This window comes from Pungitius pungitius, chromosome 4 (genome assembly GCF_949316345.1).
Source record: "Pungitius pungitius chromosome 4, fPunPun2.1, whole genome shotgun sequence".
Lineage (NCBI taxonomy): Eukaryota > Metazoa > Chordata > Actinopteri > Perciformes > Gasterosteidae > Pungitius > Pungitius pungitius.
Genome location: NC_084903.1, coordinates 8,410,667 through 8,434,010, shown reverse-complemented (window position 1 = coordinate 8,434,010; position 23,344 = coordinate 8,410,667). Strand labels below are relative to the sequence as shown.

The window sequence follows — 23,344 nt, the reverse complement described above, 5'->3', positions numbered from 1 at the left end:
GAGAAAGGGGCGGGAACATTGCCCTTACATGGAACATGGTGCTATCAATATCACGTGACTTCAGTTACAGTTACATGCATACATACATTCTTAACAAATTGAGGTAACTGTTAAATCGTCATCATCTTGGTTGTGGCCCCGCCAGGTCCACACACACTATCCTCATGCACCCGCCCTGATTAACACTCCCTCCCTGTTCATGTAGCTACCTGCTTGCTTACCGTTTCAATGACACTCTCCTGCTCACTCTGCCCCTCCTTGACTTCACTGTCAGACTCAGACACCTGCTGCACCTTCTCCTCTTCGAGATAGGTTTGCCAACCGTCCCGTATTACCCGGGACATCCCGAATAATGGGCAATTTTGATTTGTCCCGGCCGGGACAGCGCCAGTACCGATTTCCAATCACAGCCTGCTAAGTCAATGACGCGCGAAAAACTCCCGGTTGTTGTGAAGTTGTGGCGCATCAGACCAGTGTGCGCGCGGCCAGAGCGGAGCATGTGAGGTTGTGCAAGCCCGGCCGCTTGTACCCCCCCCCCCCCGTCAGCCCGCGAAAGTGTCCCTGATTTGGGGTTGGGAGAGTTGGCAACCCTACTGCGAGCCGCAAGCACCGCTATCGCTATGGCTAGTCACCTCTCCTCCTCCATGTGCTATTTATGATGTTTATGACATGCTGTTTCTGCAACATGTCATCAGGTTCTGTAGTAGTTTTGGAAACTGAAGCTACAGCACTAAACACGTCGGTTATTTTTGAACATATTGAGGCATCAACCTCTAGATATTTTTTTGGCCCGCAATTTCTCCGCACCCCCTTGCTCTTACGTTTTTGTTTCTCCATCTTAATCCACACATTTCTTTCTAGCTTTGAGTCACTGAATGCATCTGACTGACACACGGAGAGGGAGGGATGGAGCCTGCTAAGAGATGATTGGGCCAGCCCAGTGTCAGTATGGAAAATGAACCAATGGGCCGCTGTCCCTGCTTTATGGGCCGGTTGAAAGCAAAAGATTTTTTTTTTTTAAATAAAATGTTTTTATAGGCCTATCGACCGGCCCCCAAGTGCGTCGGCCCACCGGGCATTTGCCCGGTATGCCCGATTACAAGGTCCAGCCCTGGGCGCCATGCTAAATGCCACGCTACTGTGTCGCCCCTAGATGAGATTAGGTTTGTGTGATTCTCAACATTTTCCAAAATGATTTCACATGCAGTATCTACATATTGGTAGAACTTTTGCCAAAAAAGCATTCCGAATTTATAATTAATTTAGATCTGTGGAAATGCATTCTTCACATTTGGGAATTTTTCTTTAAGATCAGAGTCACAAACATAGATATAATCTTAAATGTAGAATAGAAGAAAAATAAAAAATGACCAAGAAGGGGGGAATATCTTTATAGACTCTATTGAAATGAAATGCAAGGAACAAATCAATTAGTTTACATTGTTTTGTTTTTGAAGACCTGACTGAGCGTCACATCGATTTTCAGTGAATTCTGCAATCCCTTGAGTCTTTTAAAAGTTGTGTTCTTTTTGCACCCTCTAAAGCATATGAGGGAATTCTGTTATTTTGATTTTTAAGAGTAAAAAAGTTAAGATGAACATTGATTGTATATTCCAAATTCAAATTATAGAAATAATTGTTTAATGTAAACTACATATTCAGTACACAAAGAACAAATGTACAAATCATTAACTTTACATATGGATTAAAACGTAAGGTAAGAGTGTTAAAAAAATCAATTAACATTGTGAGTTAATATCATCAGAATTAGTTAAAATAGGATAATAGAATTGTAAATAAATAGGACTGTAAATAAATAAGGAGCATTTTCTCTCTGCCTGCCAACATCCTCGGTGAGCAGGTTGTCGTAATGTTTCCCCCTCTGGACTTCTAATTGGCCGATTTGCACCTGGGAATAAAAGAGGGATGATTTAGTTGCATAAAATGAGCATGACCCCGGCATGTTAGAGCATAGGAAGCAAGGGGGAACCTTTCAATCCTGCACATGGCCACAGTGGTCACATGAGCAAGATTTTAGCGGAAACTACACCTGCGCTTTTAGCTGAAGTCTGGATGTGCAGCTTCATGACGGCCACCAGGTGGCAACCTCATCACCTTCTCCTCAATACAAGTGTACAGGTGCCTCACAGAGCACTCTGTGCCCAATGCATTCACCATTGCTTTGCCTACATAGCATGGACCTGTTCAGTCACATGAGGTCTGATCAATATTCACTGTCCTTGTTACTATTTCAATGATTTGGGGGAGATTTATGGAAATATTCAAGATTTTGAAGTAAAAAATGTCAGCAGTAGAAAGTAACTTAAGAGTTAATAGTGAATATGGACTAAACACAGAGACCACATGAGTACATGGACGAATTGTATGAAAATGTTGTGTTTCAGTGTATCTTCATTGGATTTAGTTCAGTTGAGGTCAAAGAAAAGGAGAAGACACTTAGCTGCATCATTTTCTATGGAGCTTCATTTCAACAGCGAAATTGCCTTAATTGAGCTTTTACCAGGCAAATCTTTTTTTTAAGCCTTAAGTCCTTCTCCCTTATCTCTGGAAGAAGAATAAAGGTTATACTTAAAATTGATTCATATCCATCGGTTTTCAAAAAAGACTAGTTATATACATAGTGTATCTTTTTGGGTATATTATTCTGGGGGTGGGGCTGAGGTTAAATGCTGCTCTCTGGCCTACCTGCAGGAGGCTTGATGGAAAAGTTGTTGCCTGTGGGCACAGATGGAGGAGTTGAGTCGACAGCGTTGGATCGGTCTTTTCTGCAGGGTTAGTGCAGGTGGAGGGAGACAGTCGCAGTGCTCGGTGTCTATCTCACAGTCGGGCATCCATGCGCTGAGTGGAAACTCTAAACAGGAGGTAATATTGTATATTTTAATATTGCATTTAGGTGAATCGCCGTAGCATAATGTAGCCTACATTTGGCTCTTAAACCCATCCATTCACCAACCTCCATGCTACGTTGAATTTGTTGCTCTTTATACTGTGTCACCTGTCTTATGAGAAGAAACTGAACATGCTCACAAAGAGTCTTCAAAGTCCTCAAGAAACTGGTCAAGCTCATTCAATTATACATTGTTCTTGAGATACACACACACACACACACACACACACCTGGTGAACTGGAAGGGTAAGGAATGCATTCGTCAGTTGAACAATCCCAAATAAAACCACTGGCACAAAGTCTCCGTGAGTCCTCTGTTTCCGACAGCTGGCCCATCGGCGAACAGCTGCAAGATGAGCAGACGGAGCACAACACAAGATAAAATGCATTTTCCTTTGTGGAATAAGATTGAGTGGCGTGTTGGACTCACCCGCTGCCCCAGTGAGGTTGAGCGTTGCGTCGTATTATGGCGGGCTCCATGCACCTACACTCGGTGTGGTTGGCTACTCTTAGGAGCACCGGCTCTGGGACAAACTTAAGTGGAATCACGCTAAGGACCTGAAATGCAAAGAATGACACACTCAAACATTTAGACATTCTTTGACCCTCTGACAGCTGCCGCTGCAATATTCAAACCCTCGGAATAAGTTCAAATAAAAGTTTCATATGCACTTCTCTGACATTTGGTCACTCACGGTTTTATTCACATACACAGTAGTTGTGTTTCTGCAGGTGACCCCTTCTTGATTGCAGCAACCTCCACATCTGTTGTTAGGAAAACAGAGGCATTTCTCGATAACGGGACGTGCAAAGTGGAAAAACAGCCAGTTGTTGTACTTGACTCCATGCAGTCAAGGTTTTTGAGCTTGATTCAAACCTGTGGACGGACACGCAGGGCGGCTTGAAGAACATCGAGGGGTCGGTGCCCAGCTCCTTGGCCACGTCCACGCACGCTTCCCTCGGCATGCACTGGGTCCGCTGCCACTCTTCATCTATGGCTGAAGGGGGGGAGGACACCAGGTGTTCAGAAGCACTCAGCGCACGGACTCACACGTGTACACACGCAGGCCCCTGCTTTGTCCAGACCTTTGAGTATCTCCAGGCTGTAGGACTCGGCGGCGTAGCGCGTCGAGCGGTGCGAGCCCACCGAGGGCGGAGAAGAGAGCGTCTCAGGCTGCTGCAGTCTCAGGCGACACCTCCACAACTTCCAGTCGGGAAAGTCGGCGAGCCTCAGCAGCTCGTCCAGGCTGGAGGCCGACCGCACCTTCCTCTCCCACTGCTTCACCACCTACAGGGGATCACAGTCAACAACCCTGTCATTAATAACATTAACCTGTTTGTGTCTTTTCTTCTGGTCCTCCACAAACATGCCACGTTTATTAAACTAAAAAATGTTATATGTTATTGAAACCAACTCATTCAAGCACGGCATTTTGTCATGAGTATTAAAGGTGAAATGAGAAATGAGTGCAGAGGAGAGTTATGAGTTCAAATTCCTTGCAGACTGCAGTCAAATTAGCTACAAACATTCATGGTTCCCAGAGGATACGTTGTTTCCCTCTGTTGTTGTATGGTAATCAACAGCTGCAGCAGCAGACTTGTGTGGCTTCCTCTGTGCGCTCTTCGTTCTGAAGTCTCATGACTCTGCTACTATAAGAGCGCACATTTACGTGTTCCACCTCAGGACATCTGACAAACTGAGGCCTGAGCTGAAGCCTCATCGTGCACTCGGAAACTAGTGCTCCCATGATGACATAAATCAAGACAAAATAGAAGCTGAACAGATTCGATCGGCATGGTTTACACAAGATTCGGTATGTTGTGAAATCCTTTCACTTGGGTGTGAACTCTCTGAAGGGAAAACCAGATCAGTCTGCAAACATCACAGTTGATGGAATTTACTGCACTGGTCTGCACCGTGTTTTTTTATTGTCTCTGGACAACTGTAACCATCTAAGCCCTGCAATGTTTTGTTTTGTGTGTTGTAGGGTGCAGGGTGGGGCAGGTTGGCTGTCTCCACTGAAAGCAGAGAATGAGGAGATAGGGAAGTTTCCCCTCCGCAATTTCTAGCACGGGATAGACTGAGTAATGAGAAACAGAGAGGGCCGGAATTGAAAGGGAGGTAATGAAGTTTGAAGAGAGCAAGTGGGACAAGAATAACTTGTCTTAATGACAGCTTGATAAAAGAGAATATTTACATTACATGTCAGGTAGCTGAGGCTTTTAGCAAAAGCAACTTAGGCTAATGATGAAGCTTGAGAGTGAATCGGTTGAATTGCCCCTTTATTATTTCTTCTTTGAGACATGTGCACACATGATCACAGTTGGATGTGGCGTCCGTGGACAGAACATGACACACAGCACCCTGGCAACAGCTGGTCAAGTGTTTATGGGAATGAGATAAAAGAGGCAGCCAAACACTCTAATATTGGGTGAAATCAAGCTCGGAATACATCAAGAACATAGAAGCCATGCAGAGCTTTAATCTGTGCTTACAGGACATAGTTAGATCACAAAGTTGTATGAAGTACAAAGAGCAAAACTGCCAATAAGTCGTCTACATGTTACATGCACTTGAAGGCATATAAGGCTTCACGCCACTCTTACCTCGCTTCCCCCCTCCCTGTGCATGCTGTGGCTCACGTCGATCCAGCTCAGCTCCACCACCAGAGTCACCAAGCAGGAGATTCTGCCCACAGTCCGCTTCATCTTCATCGTTATCCCACGGCTCTGAACGCCGTCTCTGAGAAGAATGAACGAGCCTCCCGGCTGCCTCTCTGACTCAGTTTCCCAGACCAGCTGAGTGCGTCAGACCACACACACACAGACACACACACAGAGTTCTCTCGGTGCAGGTATGTGCAACACAAACTCTTGATCTTCCAGCTTCACAATAAAGAAATGCGTGTGTGTGTTTCTAAACCAGACGTTTTCTGTCAGAGCAAACCAGACGGCCACCAGCAGGTTGAAGAGGCTTTAGAACATTCACCTCTTGCTGCAGAAGCTTCGATGCAGGACCAGAGTTAAATAACGCGTCAGAAGCTGCAAATCATCTCAGGAAAAGTAAAGAATCTCTTGAGGACACGCAGTCAGTCGGTTATGTCAAAACAGATTGAAGGCCTGCGAGATACTTCAGCTGAAGAATATATTTTCCCACCCCCTGAAAAGAAATTCAATGCTGACCGTCTCTGTGCATTAAATAGACTTTTTGTCAGCTCTCAAGTCTCCAGATCCACCATGGTTCGCCCGTGCAGAAGCTTTCTGCCCTTTATGTCTCTCCCACAGCTGCCACAAATAACGCCTTTTAATTTTATACTGTGTTCGTGTCTCTTCTTCAGTGTCAGCTTGTCCAGTACGAGAGTCCCCTGCCGGCTGAATCCCCGATCAGTGTCTCTTCCTCCGGAGCTGCCAAACCGCACACAGCCAAAGAGCAGTAACATGTGTTTTAAATGCGATCCAGACTTCCGTAACGTGTGAGGGAAAATGAGATGCCAGCGCCACCCGACTCCCCCACTCCCCCCACCCAGGCCAGTTTGACTTGTGATGTAATCTGTTGGGAACATACATAAGAAACTGAGAGAATATTCAGGAATCTGCATGCAAATGAGGAACAGCCTGTTGGGCATTCATTTTGTCAGCTGCAAAGTTATATCTTCTAAGGATTATTTCGAAACATGCAAAAGAAAATGGAAATTTTGGTTTAAAAAACAAAAATGGTGGTTATTGTAGATTAGGATGTAATTCAGAGTCAAGAGGAACAACCTTGGGGTTGACTGGTCGCCAATATCCGGTCCGCTCTGGATAAGTGTTTTGAGATTATAACTTTGACTCTTGGAGGAAGTTTCCACATCATGTGTGTTTTACACTTTGTGTCCAATTGTACTCCAACCTCTCATGCCACTTCTTTGGGGAAAAAACAAGATGGCGACCATAAAAAAATTCTTGAAGCTTTAAAACATCAGTCCATAAACCAAAGGGTGATCTCACAGTGTCCACTTTCCATGTACAGTCCATGGTAAAGCCATCACACATGTCATGAAAGTCTCAGTTTGTACTAGAGCCAAACATGCAGATTGCAACCAACTAATAAGGTGAAAACAAATGGCCCCCATCCGGAGCCTGAGTTTGGTTTGTCTGCTGTTGGGTTCAACATGACAGACTCCTTCAAGTGGACTTGTATAAACTGGACATGCAAAGGTAACAAAAACACAACTTTCTTATCAATAAGTAGGTTTTTTTCTTTAGTGTATTATCACTGGAAAATATTGTATTCCAGTTCTGCCGATGAATCCTGTTGAATACACTGACCATTTAATAGAATAATACATTTTTCTCATAACGTGTGAAAGAATTTAATAATAGCTGGGCTTATGTGTTGATTCATACAGAAGGTAAATATTATACAGTTTAGATTTTACGAGGTGGGCAGAGAACACATTCTTCCCACTAATATGCAAATAAAACAAAGAACAGTGCAAAAAAATCACTTGAAATATGATTCTATAGCAGCAAACAAGTAAGGATAACAACTCCACCAGGGCGAGAATACAATGTGTTCAGAAAGAGTCTCTGATCTTGGACCTCCAGTTTTTGGCCCTTTCAAAACCATTTCTACCAGTCTGGAAGTCAGTGACGGCCTGTCGGATCTCCTCCTCGGTTGTCATTACAAATGGACCTGAGGGAACACGCAGCACAGGTAGGTTACTCATTACAGGTACGGATTAGGTCTTTTTTGTGATACATCAAGCATTTCTTTGTGCACTGATTTGAGGGACTAAGCGACATTCACACAGACGTACCTCGTTGTACCACAGGCTCTTTGATTGGTTCTCCAGCAATCAGCACAAAGCGGGAAACCTCCGCTCCCTGAGGAGGTAAGAAGATGTCATCCTTTCTTTGTGTGGTAGACACTTTCATTTGTAATTTTGAATTCACTGATCCGGATCCTCACATCCCCCACGCCCAGCATGTCCCAAGATAAATATTAGGGACATGATTGACCAATAGGGTCATAAGGTGACTACAGAGAGAATACATTTTGGTTACATAGAAGTTGCACAATATTTCTCACAGTCAACACCTGAAAAGGTAATGAAGCTTGTTTAAAATCTTGGAACAGAAAAAACCAAAGGTAAGAACATCAGTGAAAGAAAGGGACCAGTTAACAAAGAGGGGGAGGCTCAGCACGTTGGCCAGAAAACTGAACCAAGGAGCGTATAGTGGCCTACAGGGGACCAAACACATCCTTACTGGCTTGAAATATCTTCCCCCTTTTGGAAAAATGAACATCGGCTACGTTTGGTTTCGATACAGAAACATTTCTCACCTTGTTTTCTACTTTGACGCACTCTCCGTCCCCAAACACCACAGTGTGATGAGGCTCCACCTTCTGCTGCTCTTCATCTGGGCCTTGAAACCAAAAAAATTCTGATTTGTCCTTGAAGCAACACTGCAGCTCTTTATCTGTTTTTGTCTGGTACCACTCGTATCTGGTTCCCCTTGGCCGAAAACGACATAACAATACTGCCCATTATTACTGTGAATTCTAGTGACTATGAAATATGAATGAACCTTTTATTTGAAAGTAGCGATGAGGTTTGTTTATTTTAGCTCTTTTTGGTGTTTCTAAAAACACAAATCTTTTCAATCCTTCAGAAAAATCACATCTAAATCTGCTTTTAACCTGTGATGCTAGTTGACTTTTGTGTTTTGTTTCATTGCTCTTGTTTGTATTGCCATTACTCCCATTTTTTGTTGCATTGCATTTTATTATTCTGTAAAGCTTCTGCGCCACCTTTTTAAGCGCTACAAAATAAAATGTTAAAATGATTATTGCTATTATTGTTGTTATTAAATAGAAGTAGAGACACCTGCATGTTTAGACATTGTTTAGTTCGCACGCTGTGACGCACACACAGTCCCGACATCAGACGCTGAGAAAGCCAGACACTTCCACTTGCGGTCGATGCATTTATCACAGACAGCTGGTCCTGATTTGGCCGGATTACATTCAGAGTTGGAGATTTAAGATTTTAAAAAGCGTCTTTAAACTTTGTAGCCACTTTCATCCTCGTGTCACCAAAACATCTGCTGGCATTTACGACCGGTCTGAGAGAGAGAGCCTGCCGTGTACTCAAATCATAGTGAAATGTTATGAAAGAATTGTTTAAAAGGGGAATTTGGGGTGTAAACAATAAACCAAGAAAGCTTTCAATAATAATAACACGTTTGTGTCTGAGGGGTTTCTTCATCACTATATGTTGCCCATTAAGCAGGTATGCAGTATTAGTATGTAGTATTTGTGATGCAATGGGGCGTATAACCTGTGGATGAGGTGACTGATATGAAGCCAAAGTGGGTTGTATTTCATGCACAGTAGCGTGATAACGTTTTCCAGTGATGGTCTGCTTGGCCTGAGTCCTTCAGGCTTTAAAGTGCAACACGTGATTCTTTTGGCTGGATGTAGAAGGGAAGTTGCAATTGGACTGAGATCACACACATATTTGTAAAGCAGAAAGGGCAGCAGAAAGGCAGGCAGGAGAGTGGAGGAGTAACAAAACAGAGTGAAATAAGCAGACATACACAAATAGAAGAATAATAGGAGGACCGAATAGGAAAAGACAAATTGATTAATGATTCTGTCTTTTTCCTATATACTGCATATATGAACCATAATCACCTAATGCAAAGTGGCCAGTGAGGAGAACATTAACCAGACACAACTCACCGGCATGAATGGTCCCAGATAGCGTGTAGATGAACGTAGTCCATCCTGTCCAACACAAACACATTATTCACTTTAAAGTATTTGTGCAGAAAGGCTTTTGGTTAACCCTTTCTCCTCTTGTTAGTTAAGCTGATTTATCCCCTTGGTTCTTTAGCTGCTTAACTTTAGCTAACTGTGTGTCTCTCTTCCATTTGATGCTGAGCCAGCATACAGTCAGCTTTCACAGCTTCTTTTCTCCCTTTTGTAGGTGTGTGGGTTAAACAAATGATATGACACGTTCATCAGTGAGCTTTAGATATGCTGGCAGGTGGATTTCATTTTCTTTGGACAGAACGAGGCTCTAGACATTGTGCTAAGCTAAGCTAGCCAGGAGCTGCTTGTAGTGTCATAATTCAAACACAGAAGAGTTATTGATGGTCTTGAGCAACAAAATCTAAATTAGGCTCTTCCCAAAAGTTCAAACTAATGCTTGATGAAAGTTTAAATTACCCCTGAAACTTTAACATCTGAATAGATCAGACAATATTTATCCCTACACTTTCTGCATTTGGCAGATGACAACAGAGTGCTGTAAAGCTCTTTCTCACCACGTCTCTCTCCATCTCTGTTAGAGTCTACTCATAAGATGTGTATATAGACTCACTAGATGTGTACACAATTCTCACGTGCACACCTAGTGTGAGTATTGTCTGACCAGGATCCTTCTGAATGCAACCTCTGAAATGCTAAACACAACACTCTCACTATAAATATGTGGGCTCAAGTTCATAAAGGCTGGGGAGGATCACTAGGATTTTTAAGAAGCTCTAGATATTCACAGAATAACAAATACATATTAGTGTTGAGTTTAGCATGTGTCCTTATTTAAAATGAAGGGAGTGGGATTTCTACACATTTCACCAAAAAAAACGACTGAGATGTTTATGATTTCAATGTATGTTGTGGCTCATTATTTCCTGCCACAAGAGGACAATTTACAATAAGTTGTGCGGTTAACTTGGCAAGGATATCTATTCTTAGTTGCAGAGGGTAAAGAGAATAATGAGGGTTGTCTTATACAGACCACTTGAATGAAGGCACTTGAAGGAAGGCATTGTTGTTATTAACAAAGCCTTCATAGACTAATCTCCTACCAGAGGGCACTGGCTGCACATGCACGGCACCTGTCTGCAGTCTGAAGTCCAGGTAGAAGGTTGGTGTCCTGGTGTAGACCTTAGACTATGTGGGAGAAAACAAATATGGTTACTTTCTCCAATACACACACGCATGCAAGCTGTGAACGTGTATCACAAAACAGAAAACTCACGCAAACTGTGAAGTAGTGGCGCCAGTCATGCTCATTTGTTAAAAAGCAGCTGCACTGCTGTTGGTTTGGAACAAGTTGAAGCAGTGTAGTTTTCCCACATAATCCTCAACCTACTCAAGAATCCCATGGGTTTCTCAAGATACAAAATTCCCAACCAATTAGTAGTAGTTGTCTGGCTTACACGTCACGCATTCGAAAACCCTTTATTATTTGCAATATTGTTAGTGAAATGCCTGTGATGACCTTTAAGAAACTCTCAGAGAGACTCAGGGCAAAGTTAAGAAAGAATAAATTAAACCGGCATTGCACAAGAGTTCTTATTTCCTCTCTGTCCTCTATTAAAGTTCAATAAACACAGGACAGTGTTTTTGGGGACTTCAACACATGACAGGCCGGCATCAGATAACAGTAGCAACAGATACATTGATCTACCTTATATGAACAAAATAAAATAAACTGGGTGATGTAAAGTATCAAACAATGTTTTAGATGACAAAGGGACTTTTGAATCACATTGATGAATCTACAGAGAATTGTTTTCTGAATCTGTTCAATATGCAACTTTTGGTTGACTCTCACTCTGGTTTATTTAGCTATAGCAGACAGTTTTTCTTAATAATAATTAATTGATTAAATACTTTGTCCACAAATCGCGACCCTCGGGTGGTCAAAAAGGAAAATAAAAACAGGTTTAATAACACAATCCTGTGGAAAACTGGAACACATTGACTTTTACTGCTGGAACTTGCCAAAGTTTGGAAAGTGGTCACAGGTGCTTTAAAAGTAGAGGAAAGTCTGATTATAATAGCTTTATGAAGAAAATATACAATAACTTTTAGAAGGCTATTTGCAAAGAAAAAACACAATTTGCATTGTTTACTCTGTAAGGCCTAAATGTATGATCAGTCTCCACATTAACCACTAATGTTTGCAAGTGAAATTAAACAAATTTATACACACACACGTGAATGCATGAGTATTCGTTGTTTTGTTTTTTTTCCACATTGCCTCGAGCATGTTATTCATTTTCAAAGCTCTTTTCTCTGTGCTTTAATTAAATGATGTTTCAGTGACATCACTTCCCTGTGGGTGAATATCACACACACACAAACACACGCACACACCTTTGCTCCCAAAGCTTCTCCAGATATCACAGAGACTGTGACTCCTCCCTGGCTGGGTTTAGGGATCTCTGAGCCTTTAAGCTCCTGGTACGCCGGTTCCACCATCTTGTCTCGACTGGGAAGGTTCACCCAGAGCTGTAAGCCCACCACCGGCTCCTCCGATACGGGCATCTCAGCATGGACCACTCCTTGTCCTGCAGTCATCCACTGGTGGACGAGGAGTCATGTTTCAAATATAACAATAACACAATCACGTATACACCGTTTTACATATATACCATTTGTATTGAGAACAGCAACCAGAGGTGGGAAGGGGTTCATTAGCCGAGCTGAGGCAATGCCTGTCATTCGGCCGGTCCACCCCCCTTTATACACTTTATCATGTTAACCTTTGAAAAGCTTTCCAGTAGAGTTATGAAAAAATATAATTTATTAACCCCATTGGCCAGTGGTTTCCAAACTGGGAACATACAGTAGGCTATAATATAAAATCCCATCTGAAACATGTGAGCTGGTTTCATATTTAAAACAATGATGGAAAGATTGCTTCAACAGATGCTTATTTTTTTAGTCCAGCTGGAAATCTGATGTCAAAACTAATGATTTAATGCAGATATCTTAGTATTCATCTGTGCCTATTCAACTTGTGGTTTGGTTTATTTTATTGCATTGTGCTGGGTATTTATTTACTAGGTCACAGAACATACAGATTAAACCAGAAAACAAAGGCAGCACAGATCTGACCAGAATTGTAAATTAGATTATTGTGGGATTTGAATTAAATTCCAAACAAATTGTAACAAAACAACTTGTAAATGAACTGGCTGTTTGGGTACATGATGTCCTGTTAAAGAAGGACATTGTTTGTCAAACTATGTAGATTATTAAAAAAAACTATGATACAACTTAATATCATTATACTTGTACAAAACTATTTAAGTTGTCACATATTGATGAGTTTGTCTCTAAAGCAGATGTATACAGATGCCACAATGATTCAAAGTAATATGTTCTCCCTAGTTTCTCTTTCTTCTCCCGCTTCCTTTACTGCTTTAATGCAAGACAGTGTTTCCCTCAAGAACACGCAGGCAGCTGTTTGAGCATCTGTAGCGGTGAAGACGTCCTATTCCAGCCTACGGATAGTGCACATGGCGGGTAACAGCAGATTCAGCTGAACTGACTGAACCTCTGCTGTGAGTCATCAACCTGTGTGTGCGTGTGTGCGTGTGTGTGTGTGACTACTTTAAAAACCCAGGAAACAACCCACAGGGCATGATATCCAATTAGAGGGACTGCACAACATTATAATGCAAATGGTTATACCAATAAGCTTGAGTCTTTCTCTGCTCTTGTTGGTCCTTGCAAGTCATTTTCAGTCTGTATTTAGCTATATAAGTGACAAAGTTAAAAAAGGAATAGTGTGACATTTATTGTAATATGCTTTATTCACTGTGTTTCCGTACATCTGTACGGTAGAAAACGCACCTCTCCCGACTACAACTTGACTAAGTAGCACTTTATTAGCACTTACAATGGCAGAGCACTTTGTAGTTAGGATTTCTTAGGCTTTCTTGAAGAAATGTTATTTTCTTGATTCTGTAGCCTCCTGGTTGAATGCACTTATTGTAACTCGCTTTGGATGAAAGCCTCAGCTAAATGAAACATTTTATTGTAAATGTAAATAGTAGCTTAGCACAAAGAGTGATTGCTAGCTCTTTAACATGTTTTATATCCGTAGTAAGGTGTTCAACAGGAGTCTGGTCTACACTGTGAGGTTGCTAAGCAATCAGTGCCTTTTTCCTTTAGTTGTTGTATAAATTAAACAATATATCATTTTATAGCTTTACATGTTTCTGTAGGTGTTAAGGCGCGCGGTTTTCCCTGTTTCGATTATTTTTGTTATACTAAGCTAAAGGTCTATGTTCATACTTGCTACACAACATCGGTGTTAAACTTTTCATCAAACTTATAACAAATTTAAAAAGAGTTAAGCATTACTTGCAGATCTCCAGCTTCCAGTCGTCCTGAATGTCCACAGAAGTCTTCATGGGCCGAGACCCCCTCTAAAACATAGGTTACCTGTTTCAGGAAAGACACACGTGTGTAGAGCGTCATACTGTTAGTTACATTAAATATCTTTATTTCATCTTATTGAAGCCTTATTTTGACATCCAAAGACTCTTTGCACCAAGTGATTTATAACGTTTCCAGACCACGGCCATGAGCCTATAAACGACACTCTGGTCCCAGTGGTCAGACAGAACAGGAACAGACGTGCCTAGCGATGGGTCACGGGTTCAAAGGGGAACATCTGTGTAAGGAGGAAAGTTTGGGCCCCTGCAGTGAGCTGCCTGTGATCTGCCTCCACAGCTGTGTCATTTCAAAAGTCATGCGAGTGTGAGCAAACACACCTGCTGAAAGGCATGCTGGGAGTGTAGCCTGGTCTGTCCACACACACCAGGAGACCTACAACGCATCTGCCAACTCAAATACATTTGGAGGAGTGTCAATCTGAGGACAATGTCTTTGTTAAGCTTGTCGTTAAAGATACATCTTGACATATTCATCAATGTTACATAATCAAATTTAATTCAATGTAAAATATGCAACTAGCTTTTGGTGAATTAAATGTTACGTGGTTTGGCCTTCATCCATTCCTTGGCAAGGGATTACAAACTGATATTTCCCACACTATAAAAGCAGAACAGAATAAAAAAAGTAATGAAAAACTGTGCAAGTAGTCAATACAACACGTACTGCACGTATTCTGTGACTATTCACTTTTCAGACCAAGGCTTAAATGCAATTTGCATAAAAGGAGCAATAATTAGTTCGGTCGTCAGAGCATGAGAACGTTGAGCAAAACAACAACAACATCATTATTCATTCATTGGGTTTCTGTCCATGTGAATAATGCTGCCGCTAAATATTCCATGTTTCACAAGCTATTCTCTAACTGCATCTTTTGGTTTCCCGTGCTGGTAATGTGTTTAGAGTATTTCACAGTGAAACCAGCTAACAGCGAATGAAGAGCGTGGTTGAGGGCAGGAGAGTCGCCAGGGGCTAAAACCTTTGACTACTGCAGCTCTAAAATTGAAGTAATCCAAATAAATACATTATTACATAACATTATAGACATTATATTCAACTTTATTTCCAGAGACATTAGTCGGTTTATGAAGCAACAAAGATAAATACTAAATGAACTAAACTAAATACTCTGAGCAGTTGCTAAAAACTAGCACTACAAGGACAGAAGAAGTAAGTCATCAGCATATTTCTTGTTAGAGAGATCATCCATGCACATATTGAGAAGGGCAAGCGACAGTATTCCACCTGGTCGGACACCATTGGTCACCAGGAAGGGTGCAGATACACTCTTATTCCATCTAGTTTGCAAGGTTTGATGCAAATACCAGAAATGATACGGAGGGCACGCTGGCTCTTGTAGCTTGACAAGCAAATATTGAAAGTTGGGGCAAATGTTGGTGTTCAATGAAGACAATAACTCCAACTGTACCGTAAATCATTCTGTTTTAAATTGAACAATGTCTGTCAGGAATTAAATGTATCTATCAAATAAATGAATAAATGACAGAATGCATGTGTGGACACAGAAGCATCGGTCTACTTATCAGACAGAAGTGAAATACAGAAACATACAAATATTTTAATTGGATCTTATACAGGAGGCTGCTGTACTACATTTTGTGGTGAGTTTTCATTAAATAAATTTTCATTAAATAATTGTGTCATTAAATGGATTTCATGCCAAAGCTGTGTGGGCTTAACTTGAGCTCATGCAAACTAAAACAGAACCAGCAGAAAATAGATTTGTGCGACCCTTTTAATACTATAACTTTAAATCGACATGTGTGGCAGCTATATGGATCCTGTATTGATGTTGCCATCTAGTGGTCAAAGTAGGAACTTCGCCCCTCATTTACCCCTGTAGTCCTGTTATCATTTTTTTAGCACCTTGACACTGTTTATAAGTATATAACTATACTTTTTTTGGCCAGAAAAGTTCTGCTATAGTTTGATTCTTTCCTCTGCGAAGTTCTGAAAAATACATTTTGAAGAATGACTTTTAAAATTCTGATTTGCTTTGGTAATTGCAAAACCTACACTTTGTAAAATTCTATCTTTACAAACAATATCTGGTTTACGAGAAATTTGTGGTCTGTCAGTATTGATTGAACTGCAGATTATTATGTGTCGTGTCATGTCATAGCCAAAAAGTCTGTGTTCAGTTTATATAACATAAGACAAAATAGTAGTAGAGTAGTACATTGAGAAGATGGACCAATTGACAAATTAAGTAAAAAATATTTTAATTAATTCATGCAAATATCAAGAAAATAGCCCCATGTGGCTAAGTTTTTATGAGAAAGTCATTGTCTAAAATGAATTGTGATAAAGTGTAAAAATCTGTTGAGAATGATTGTGCATTACTGGACTGATCAGTGGACTCACTACATGTAAAGAAACCAGAAAAAACTCAAACGTCACAGCTGAAATTGTTGGTGAATATAAGCATTCAACCTGGAAAGTTTGATAAAAAGTCAAACAATGAGTCAACTGGTACATGCTCCCAACTGGATCAGGTGACCTATCAAGGCTTTCCAACTTTCTGATGTAAGCATTCGTTGCTACACTAAACAGGTTGGAATACGTTACACATACATACATAATTGTTCTTACGGTTTCAAATCCTCTGTGAGGATGGTCCGGAAAACCCGCTGGCTTGCTCACTATGAACTCATCCAACATCAGGAAAGGGTCAAGGTTTCTCAGCTGGAAATGAAATATAAAATGGTATTGCATCAATCACAATGATGTTCTTTTGTAAAAAAAAAGTGGCCAGTGGATCTAAATCAACTGTGAGATGCTGACCTCCTTTCTACCGATACTCCTGCGGACACGAGCACCGACTCCCTCGGCCTGTTCCACACTGAGAACGGTCCTTTCCACCTTCCTCACAGTCATTGTTCTGGCACGGGATTCCCTAGTCACGGAAACATAAGATATGTCTCAGACACAAGGACAATAAGGCGATCATAAAGATGATGAGTAATGCTGCTTTACTTGTGCAAACTCTTAAGACTCTTATGACTTTAAAACATTAGAATCATTCGATATTGCAGATTTTTTTACAAGTTACAGCTGATCCACCATGGTCATAATATATGTATATATTTTTTAACTGTTTATCAGTCTTTATCAGCACAGAAAGTGTTCATCTCTCATTCTGAACGTGCAACCAGTATCCAAGCATGCAAAAGAGGACACATTTTCTACTTTTTTTATATCATTGATTTCTTTAATATTTAAATTTGTAGTTCTCAGAAATATTTATCACGGTCGTACCAAAATGACCCCAAATGGACTGTGGTTTAGAAACCTGCAATGGGGAAGCTCCTAAAATCCAATATTGCAAAGTAACGCAATCACAGCGGTTTAGAAACAGCACATTGAGAGGTCTGTGCGAGTCTGATCAGCTGATCTAAGAGCTGCGGTCATTTACCACTTTCCCCTTTCCCTCCCACCATCGCCTCGGTCTCGAATGATCCCCGCCTTGACTGCATGTATACTTGCATTTTATCAATTAAACGGGTGTGAAGGGATTGACCTGCAGCAGGCAAACTAAACTGTTAAGGCCGCGAGCACATATTCAAAACACATTTTACTGGGCGCGGACATGAGAACAATTGAGAAGCAAATTATGAAACAATAATGACTGAACCAGTTCTTTCAACCTCGATGCTTACGAGCTTTGTACCGCTTTTGCAAATGACACATGCTGTTATGTTCACAAAGGGGAACACGTTATGGCTTTGAATGACTTCCGGTAGGGGTCGTTCAGGTACATTTGGCAAATCGGTATAGTTCAATTTGGCATCATTCCGCACCTGACCTCTTCTCGCGTCAAAGGACGCGTTTTCATGCGCGGGGGGTTGGCGGGCCACCGCTGCCCTCTTCCCTCCGGTTAACCGGAAACGGAGTCCCCATAGGTCACCGACTATACCGGAACCGCACCGACTACTAACTACTCCTCACTAGCACCAATCACTTCATATATGAAACACCCCATTTATACAGACCACCTGCCTGGAAGTAGGAGACGAGTCACAACACACCGACTGACGGCTCGGCTCAACTGCACAGGTGGAAGGCTTGTTGATCCAGGGATGGGACGCGTCCTCTGCACATGCGCAGTGTGCCCGGAGCGAGGAGGCGAGGACTCCAGCCGCTCGGCCAGACCTCTACGGCCACGGTCGTGCGTGATTAGACGTCCAGATGTGACTTTACACGCGTCGTACCCCGCGGACACGTCGCGTTTCTCCTATGGTCTGTCCGTGGTTACAAAGCGGAAGTCAGGAGGCGTAGTTAAAGACATGTCCACAGGGGGCAAGCGAGAGTCATGTAAGGAGCGTCAGAATAACTTTTTAGCAAAATAAAAACTACTTTTGATATTAGAGCGTCAGGTAAACCTACCAAACTTAAATACTGTTGTTTTAATGTTGTAAACCCTGATCTAAAAATATTTGAATTGAAATATACCTGTAATTAATATCTAAAATGACTGAGAAACACAAATCTATATTAGGTGTGGGATATAATATTTTCCACAAAAAAGTCTGTTCGACAGCATTTTCTTTTAGTCCAATCCATTTAATTGAGGCCACATAGTCCCATGATAAATCCACATGACTAGATGACCGGTAACATTAAAGCCATAGTAGACCTTGCATCTGTTGAATATATTCTTCGGTTTTAGATGTCTCCGCGCTCTGCTCAGAAGCCTTCACGTTGTCTCTTTGCTGCTGGCACATGATGTCCTTGGCGATGCGCATGCTGGCAGCCTGTCCGCCAGCCAGGTTGACCGCATGAGGTCCAACCTGTGTTTGTGGGGAAAAAACATAAGCGTTGCAGAGTCAGTGAAACAATTGTATAAATTGTTGTGGAGACCTATTTTTGCCCACTATAACACTGTAGAAGACCTGCCTGAAGAGCTGCATACTGCCCCATCAGGTAGAAGGGGCACCCTTGTGCCCACAGTAAGCTCTCTGATACGCACGGCCAACCATCTATCACCTTCATGGAGGGACAACCAATTACTCCATTGCTCTTAGCTCAGCATCCCTCAGCCAATTTAATAATATTTTTCAAAACCAAATACAACGAGAGAATATTTATGAAATCATTTGTTTGTTCCACCCACCTGAATGGGGAACTCCTTCATCACCTCAGAGAGCAAAGGGTCCTGTTTGACATCAAGTTTGCAGCCGGTGGCGAGCCAGATCATGTCTCCGGTCCAGTGGTCCCCAGTGCTGAGCGACAGACTCCAGGCCTGGCTCCTGTAGCACCAGCTGGCTTCACTCACCTGGACAGTCGCATGAGACTCAGGTAAAAACTTCCACCACACTCTCAACCTCACACATGGCAGGAGAGCCCATCTACCTGACAGTACGTCTTCACGTCCACCCTTCCGTTCAGGATGGACGGCTGCAGGTGGACGTAAGCCTCCGGGGTGACGGCCCCTCCTTTCCTCGCCTGGCGAATCATGGCCAGCCGTTTGTGGAGGCTCCGCTCGTTGTAGAACTGCCTCAGGTAGGCTTGGCCGTCCATCTTGATGCCGTGCTCCACGTGAGAGTACCGACCCACCAGGCTCTCCACGTCGCCCACATCGAACTGCTTCAACTGCGGTAGAAACGGGGAGGAAACGCGTGTGCTGGAGGCCGGCGGGCACATCTATGGTTTGGTCCACATGCAGCTTCACACTGTCACTAGACCTGGAGGTGCTTCCTCATGACCCATGTCACATGGCTGGCACCATGTTGCAGGGCAATTGAGACGACATGAGCGCTGGTCAGACCTCCACCAACTACCATTACTCTTTGCCCTGCCTCGCACACTACACACAAGTGTACACACACAAACAGCACTTGTAAAGGAAACTGTTGCAGCGAGGATGGGGTATGAAATTTCCACCGATGTGTGCCGAATCTTCAAAACCTCAAGTGGAAGAGAAGTGTTATACTTTATCATGGGAACACAAGTAATTCCGTTTAAAAAAACGTTTTTCCTGCAGAGCTTTTGTGTACTGCTGTGATGTAACATAATGAGGAAAGATGGCTTACCTTGAGTGGGAGAAGTCTCTTTATGTCTCGGACTAGCTGTGGCTTTCTGTTTTTGCCAAGCAGTTGTCAGGTGGTGCATGAGCTGCACAGTGTGTTGCAAACGCTCCTCTGGGTAGCTCTCTGCAATGCTGTTCACCCATGAAGGGATGTTGGCCATCTGGGCACGGGTTGGACCCGTCGCCATAACGACCTTGCGGGCTTTTAGGAGGGTGCCCTCTTGAAGGAGGACTTGAAAATACTTCACCCTCTTCCTGTCATTCACTCTTGTGACTTCCCCCTCTTTTATAAAGTCAGCCCTGTCCTCCATCACTGGGGTGATGCGCTCCACTGTTCCCTTCAGCAGCACTTTGTCCAAGTTGTATCTCTCCACCTGCATGTTCAGATTCACCCATTCATATCGCTTTATGCAAACTTGTGATTATATGATTCTATCTGTCCTTTCTTTGGTTTCAGATTGCTGAACAGACTCACACATACACTGAGTCTAACCTGGTCTTTGAAAAAGTCCACACTTAGTTTGCTTCCGGGCAAACTGAAAGATAAACTCTTCTTGAGTGTTGACGTGATGTTGAGACGTTTCTTCTCCTTCCTGCCGAGCCTCATGTCATTGAAAAATGCGTTTTCGTCCAGAATGTAGACGTGGTCTGGGAGGCTGTGAAGCTCTGCAGAGCGATCGGACTTTAAAACAAACTCCTGCAGGGCTTTCTGAAGAAGACACACACGTGTGCTTAATCACATCTGTACTTCAAAAGCACTTTTGTGGCGTCTACTTAAGGGGAAGTTGTTTGTGTTTCTACCTTATTGAGAGGATCTGTGTGCACCAGTGTGTGTGAGCGCAGATGGGGGATGTTCAGAGCTGCGAACTGGCTCTCCCACAGAGTCGTCCAAGCTCCATAAGAATCCACCACTCGGACACTCGTCGGCGGAAAGTCCAGCCTCTCTGATTTCGTGGACTTCGCTAGTTGCTCCTCCAGTGTCGGGCCTTCAGAAAGTAATCACGAAGAACAAAGTAACTAAGCTGAGAGTCAGTTCGACTTAAGTCACATCTGGTGTGTGTCAAATGAAGAAGTCGTCCTTTCGACAAAGCATCATTCACTTTTGTTCCTTATCTGATTGAAGCGTGGTTCAACAACATTTCAAATGTAATAAACAAAGTCTGATTATTAAGCTGAATATCAACACAGGAGAATCAATGGTACAGGGATCATAACACATTATTTTTTTATGCAAAATCAAAATGATGAAATCATTTACTCTGATTTACTAAATTAGAATGATTTGCATAAACAATTAGAAAGTCACTAATTTATTATTTTTGTGATTATTTCATATGCTGAATAATGTCTAATCAAATCCAAATTATGATTTGAGTGAATCCTAAATCCCAGTTGTGGGAAACAAATGAGAAGTACCCTACATACAAATTAACAAACAACAGTCTAAAACTACAAAATAAAGAGGTTTCCTTTCTAGAAGGCAGCAGGACCTCAAAATATATGACCTAGGTTGTGGCAATGCTTCACCCTAAACAATGATGCGATCACCAGAATAGTCGATGATAATCAATCAATTGGCTCGAGTAATATACATCATGTGTCCATGATTCAGTGAGTGAAACCCTCGTGTACCAGCGGCCGCTCTCCTGTTCTTCCTGCCAACGCAGCGTTTGTTGTGGGGCGTTTCTGGGTCGGTCTGAGGCCCTGCAGGGTTCTCGGGGGAGGGAGGGCGGTGTAAGTCATGTCTGGGGTCTGACTTTGGATCAGATTCAGTGTTACATAGCAAGCTAGCGAGGGTCAAGGCGTGAGGTCCGCCCCCTACTATCACCACATCGAGTATTACCATCTGAAACACACAGAACAGACTAGAGGTATAAACAAGCGTTGGGGGCGGTCAGTTCCCTAAAATGTTCAAATTCAATCCCAGATGCAAACCAATTCAAACGTATCCACTTCACCTCGAAAGGAAAAAAACACCATGTCCTTTATTTCTTTCTTCATAGACATGGCTTTGTCAGGGGTTAGGGTTAGGGTTAGGGTTAACCACTCCTCAGACTTAAAACTACACATTTCAAACAACTTTTTGTAACAAAGCTTTGTCTGATCAGTTGTAATAATGTGTTAGTCATTGCGCTTCAAACTACAACCGGTGCTTCACCGTACCTGCCTGAGTTGAGATCTTGCACTGGGGCCGGCCTCTGAGACGGTGGACGCGCTGCACTGGCCCGTTGCAGACCTAAATGCTCCTCATGTAACTCAATCCGCCTCAGCACATACAAATTTAGCTGGACTGGAAATAGCTTCAATAGTGTGTCTGTGTGTGTGTGTTTTCACACTCTTCCCTACCACTGTATAAATCCTAATTTATTGATTTTAAAATGTTTGAGATAAACTGTGTGTGTTGTGTGAAACTATTTTAAAAACCTCGTCAAAAAGCTGATAACAGGACTGTTTTTCTTTTTGTGATTGTCATAGGACAGCAAGGCTATAAACATGAAGATCTGACAGAATGTGTTGCATTGCTGTAGATTAACAGAAATGCAACAGCAATTAGTTAACAGCAATTTAAGGACATAATTACATCCTCAGTAGTAAAATGCAGCACACACCGTGATGTAGCTCACATGATATGCTGTACAATAGTAAAATATATACAAAGAACATTTGACCGCATAATGACTAGTTAGTCAGAATAGTTGGACATTTTGCTGATAATACTTAAATATTTTTGACTGTAAGGTAAGTAAAGTTTTTAATGCAGGACTTTTTGTTGTGGGGTACCAGCACAAGCAGTTCACAGAACACAACATTTTGCATACTGAAAAGGTGGACTGAAAGCAGATCACTGTCATTTTGAAAAAATAAATAAATGAAAAAGCTCAATTCTAAACATGCAGGTCTTTACTATATCAACCTTTTAATGAAATTGTTTTCTGACATTACGATAGGCTTTTATAGTTTGTGAAGAACCGTTAATAATTGTTCCGTTTATGGTTGAACAGTTCAAGTTAAGCCACACGTAGTATAACTGCATTTCCACCACAGGGTCATTTACTGTCGTAGAGGAAGTCATAACCTCAGTAGTTCCTATGTCTAACTTGACACAAACTATATTTCCTATTATTGCTGTACACTATAA

At 42.2% G+C, this 23,344-nt stretch overlaps 3 protein-coding genes across 9 annotated transcripts; all 3 read right to left on the bottom strand.

The window, feature by feature from the left end:
• Positions 1 to 1,375: 1,375 nt before the first annotated feature.
• Positions 1,376 to 6,717, bottom strand: vegfd (vascular endothelial growth factor D). 2 transcript variants are annotated; one of them, XM_037483779.2, is made up of 9 exons: positions 5,898 to 6,717; positions 5,516 to 5,707; positions 3,995 to 4,196; positions 3,786 to 3,906; positions 3,604 to 3,673; positions 3,339 to 3,466; positions 3,139 to 3,254; positions 2,707 to 2,872; positions 1,916 to 2,565 (listed from the first exon to the last, which is right to left on the bottom strand). In XM_037483779.2, exons 2-9 carry the CDS (start codon positions 5,621 to 5,623, stop codon positions 2,538 to 2,540), a joined length of 939 nt encoding a protein of 312 aa, XP_037339676.1. In that variant the 5' UTR covers positions 5,624 to 5,707; positions 5,898 to 6,717; the 3' UTR covers positions 1,916 to 2,537. The 2 variants fall into 2 exon arrangements, with proteins under 2 accessions (XP_037339685.1, XP_037339676.1); XM_037483788.2 differs by lacking the exon at positions 1,916 to 2,565 and adding an exon at positions 1,376 to 1,909 and having other exon boundaries at positions 5,516 to 6,717.
• Positions 6,718 to 7,136: 419 nt separating this feature from the next.
• Positions 7,137 to 18,321, bottom strand: pir (pirin). Of its 3 annotated transcripts, none has more exons than XM_037483768.2 (10): positions 18,206 to 18,321; positions 16,962 to 17,073; positions 16,770 to 16,862; positions 14,064 to 14,144; positions 12,066 to 12,272; positions 10,769 to 10,853; positions 9,636 to 9,680; positions 8,235 to 8,317; positions 7,708 to 7,774; positions 7,137 to 7,583 (listed from the first exon to the last, which is right to left on the bottom strand). In XM_037483768.2, exons 2-10 carry the CDS (start codon positions 17,052 to 17,054, stop codon positions 7,465 to 7,467), a joined length of 873 nt encoding a protein of 290 aa, XP_037339665.2. In that variant the 5' UTR covers positions 17,055 to 17,073; positions 18,206 to 18,321; the 3' UTR covers positions 7,137 to 7,464. The 3 variants fall into 3 exon arrangements, with proteins under 3 accessions (XP_037339665.2, XP_037339667.1, XP_062417692.1); XM_037483770.2 differs by having other exon boundaries at positions 18,177 to 18,312; XM_062561708.1 differs by lacking the exons at positions 16,770 to 16,862; positions 16,962 to 17,073; positions 18,206 to 18,321 and adding an exon at positions 14,477 to 15,206.
• On the bottom strand, positions 18,287 to 22,443 carry zgc:113276 (uncharacterized protein LOC553748 homolog). Of its 4 annotated transcripts, none has more exons than XR_009956017.1 (11): positions 22,369 to 22,443; positions 21,838 to 22,051; positions 21,007 to 21,191; positions 20,699 to 20,914; positions 20,210 to 20,579; positions 19,862 to 19,983; positions 19,530 to 19,769; positions 19,291 to 19,452; positions 19,070 to 19,163; positions 18,814 to 18,967; positions 18,287 to 18,418 (listed from the first exon to the last, which is right to left on the bottom strand). XR_009956017.1 is itself a non-coding variant. In XM_062561705.1 (11 exons), exons 2-11 carry the CDS (start codon positions 22,049 to 22,051, stop codon positions 18,354 to 18,356), a joined length of 1,818 nt encoding a protein of 605 aa, XP_062417689.1. In that variant the 5' UTR covers positions 22,369 to 22,443; the 3' UTR covers positions 18,287 to 18,353. The 4 variants fall into 4 exon arrangements, 3 of the variants coding, with proteins under 3 accessions (XP_062417689.1, XP_062417690.1, XP_062417691.1); XM_062561705.1 differs by having other exon boundaries at positions 19,074 to 19,163; XM_062561706.1 differs by lacking the exon at positions 18,287 to 18,418 and having other exon boundaries at positions 18,712 to 18,967; positions 19,074 to 19,163.
• Between the last annotated feature and the right edge of the window lie 901 nt (positions 22,444 to 23,344).

What these genes read in the sequence shown, in the direction of transcription:
- vegfd (XM_037483779.2), bottom strand. Translation starts at nt 5,623, where the DNA reads ATGAAGATGAAGCGGACTGTGGGCAGAATCTCCTGCTTGGTGACTCTG. An exon ending in CAACCTCACTGGGGCAGCGG is followed by an intron (nt 3,255 to 3,338) that starts GTGAGTCCAACA and finishes CTCATCTTGCAG; the next exon opens with CTGTTCGCCGATGGGCCAGC. An exon ending in TTACCCTTCCAGTTCACCAG is followed by an intron (nt 2,873 to 3,138) that starts GTGTGTGTGTGT and finishes CCTCCTGTTTAG; the next exon opens with AGTTTCCACTCAGCGCATGG.
- pir (XM_037483768.2), bottom strand. Translation starts at nt 17,054, where the DNA reads ATGACTGTGAGGAAGGTGGAAAGGACCGTTCTCAGTGTGGAACAGGCC. An exon ending in CTCACAGAGGATTTGAAACC is followed by an intron (nt 14,145 to 16,769) that starts GTAAGAACAATT and finishes TTCCTGAAACAG; the next exon opens with GTAACCTATGTTTTAGAGGG. An exon ending in TGGAAGCTGGAGATCTGCAA is followed by an intron (nt 12,273 to 14,063) that starts GTAATGCTTAAC and finishes CTCGTCCACCAG; the next exon opens with TGGATGACTGCAGGACAAGG.
- zgc:113276 (XM_062561705.1), bottom strand. Translation starts at nt 22,051, where the DNA reads ATGGTAATACTCGATGTGGTGATAGTAGGGGGCGGACCTCACGCCTTG. An exon ending in ACACAGATCCTCTCAATAAG is followed by an intron (nt 20,915 to 21,006) that starts GTAGAAACACAA and finishes TGTCTTCTTCAG; the next exon opens with AAAGCCCTGCAGGAGTTTGT. An exon ending in TGAAGGAGTTCCCCATTCAG is followed by an intron (nt 19,164 to 19,290) that starts GTGGGTGGAACA and finishes CCCTCCATGAAG; the next exon opens with GTGATAGATGGTTGGCCGTG.